The 2213-nt window shown below is 44.4% G+C and overlaps 1 protein-coding gene across 2 annotated transcripts in view; it reads right to left on the bottom strand.

Moving 5' to 3' along the window:
* EFTUD2 (elongation factor Tu GTP binding domain containing 2) overlaps positions 1 to 2213 on the bottom strand; it is a 52207-nt gene that overhangs the window by 28751 nt on the left and 21243 nt on the right. For both annotated transcript variants that reach the window (XM_017549321.2, XM_017549322.2), the window contains exons 8-9: positions 1627 to 1717; positions 638 to 720 (exon numbers count right to left, since the gene is read on the bottom strand). In XM_017549321.2, the coding sequence (XP_017404810.1) occupies positions 638 to 720; positions 1627 to 1717 (174 nt within the window). The remainder of the gene's footprint in view (positions 1 to 637; positions 721 to 1626; positions 1718 to 2213) is intronic.

Here is a 2213-nt window from a genome sequence, read left to right as displayed (position 1 = left end):
TTTTAGTAGAGACGGGGTTTCACCATGTTGACCAGGATGGTCTCGATCTCTTGAGCTCGTGATCCACCTGCCTCGGCCTCCCAAAGTGCTGGGATTACAGGCGTGAGCCACCGCGCCTGGCCTGTGTTTTCTGAATAACAATTAGTTTTCATTTTGAGCTTCACTGAGCAGGAAGCAAGGGGGCCCACACTGATAATTTTTTTACTTCTTTGAGAGAGTGTCTCAACTCTGTCACCTAGGCTGGAGTGTAGTGGCGCAATCTCAGCTCAATGCAACCTCCAACTCCCAGGCTTAAGTGATTGTCCTGCTTCAGCCTAATGAGTAGCTGGGATTACAGGCGTGGGTCACCACACCCGGCTAGTTTTTTATTTTTGTATTTCGCCATGTTGGCCAGACTGGTCTCAAACTCCTGACCTCAGGTGATCCACCCACCTCGGCCTCCCAAAGTGCTGGGATTACCGAGCCTGGTGAGAATTAATTTTGAACTTCCTTTGCTGCTTTAATTTTAGAGCAAATTTGAGCCTTAATCCCAGAGAGTTTCAAGTTCTCTGGCTCCCAGGTCACTCAGCGCTCTGGGTATCGTGTGGGGGCAAACATAACAGGGTCGATGAGATTCTGAGAGCTAAGTCCGACTCACCCCCTCTGCGGCATCAATGAAAAGGACCACTCCATCTGAGATACGCAAGCCAGCTGTGACCTCATCAGAGAAATTCACATGTCCTGAAAAGCAAATTCTAAGTCAGTTATGACTTGGTGCAAAATAAAGCACAATTAACAAACAGGTAGGGTGAACTGAGGGGCACTGCAAAGCCTGAGAACCCCTAAATATCCCCTTTCTCTCCACGTCATAACTACCTACAGAGTAAAAATTTCCCCCATTAGAGTCATATCCTTGCATTAAGCTTTTCTACGGGAGGCTACCTACATAAAAAGGAAGCGCCTTCCCCATTAGAACATGAGTCCACACTCACACACCAGCTTAGCCTAATCAGTAGTAAGCAGAATTCTCAGGGACTCAAGGCACTCTGGAAGCAGGAGAAAGGGCAAAGGAGGGCCTGCCTAGAGCACAGTGTACAGTTCAAGGAAGGCAGTTCCTGGCGGGGTGCTATGGGAGCAGGGTCTGAGAGGTATCAGGACACTGGGCATCTGATGGTGCCAAGAAGGCAAATCAGCCAAAACCTAAAACCTTCCAGTTTTTAAAAACTCTGCCCCAGCTGGTCCTTTCCAAAAGAGGAAGAATCAGCCAAGGTGCGCTGCTCTCGAGGTCATCTGTATGTTTACCAGTCTCCTTCAAAGCACTGAGAGCACTCAAGGCCAGGGACTGGATGTGGCTCACCTTTAGCTCCCCAGCAGCTAGCATGGGGCCTGACAGACTGAAATGAGTAAGATTCTCTAAAATGGTTAAATATTCTAAAGATTGTAAAGACATGAATAGGAGGCCTGGAGTATGATGCCTGCTAAACTAACAAGTCAGAAACAAAGGAGAGTCAAAACTGAAAATGGTCTCAATGAAGGTGGGGGAATGTAAAAACAAAGATTCACTGCTCTGTTCTGCTCGGGAAAGTGAGAGGACACACACAAAACCCGGACAAGGTTCTAATAATTAAAAGCCAAAGGATGTCCTACCTGGGGTGTCCATGATGTTGAAGAGATACGATTTTCCTTTGGTGTCTGGCAAGACCACTGTCACAGGAGTGCTTTTGATGCCAACACCTCTCTGAAAGGAACAAAGAGTGGTCAAGACCTCTTCCTATGCAAGAGGGGTTTATTTCATTCTTGGGGTTCCCCAGTTGCTAGTAAATTATACTGATGCCTCTTATTGTAGTGGGTATGATGTTTCTCTAGGTCTCTAACCAGCATGACCTTGAAGATGAAATATCTTGGTGTTAGACAGCATTTTTGGGGGGCTTGTTTCAAATATGAAAAGATGAAAACGAATTACTGCAAACAAAGTGCTATTAAGCCTTATCAGAGACTCCAGGGTCCTAGAATCTCGTCCTCTTTATATACTAGAAACAAAAACAAGCTGAGACCTTGAAAGTAAAAAGGTACAATCTGGGGTATTTTAGGTTTTTTTTTTTTAAAGGAATATAAAAGCTATAATGAACATTTTTTTTAAATTCCAGTCAAACAAATACATAAATACATTATAAAACAATAACACTAAAAATTTTAAAACAATAACAGCTAACATTCACTGATTGCTGATCATT

This window comes from Cebus imitator, unplaced genomic scaffold, assembly GCF_001604975.1.
Source record: "Cebus imitator isolate Cc_AM_T3 unplaced genomic scaffold, Cebus_imitator-1.0 Scaffold217, whole genome shotgun sequence".
Taxonomy (NCBI): domain Eukaryota; kingdom Metazoa; phylum Chordata; class Mammalia; order Primates; family Cebidae; genus Cebus; species Cebus imitator.
Note: the sequence above shows the minus strand (reverse complement) of the source record. Positions and strands in the feature narration are given on the sequence as shown.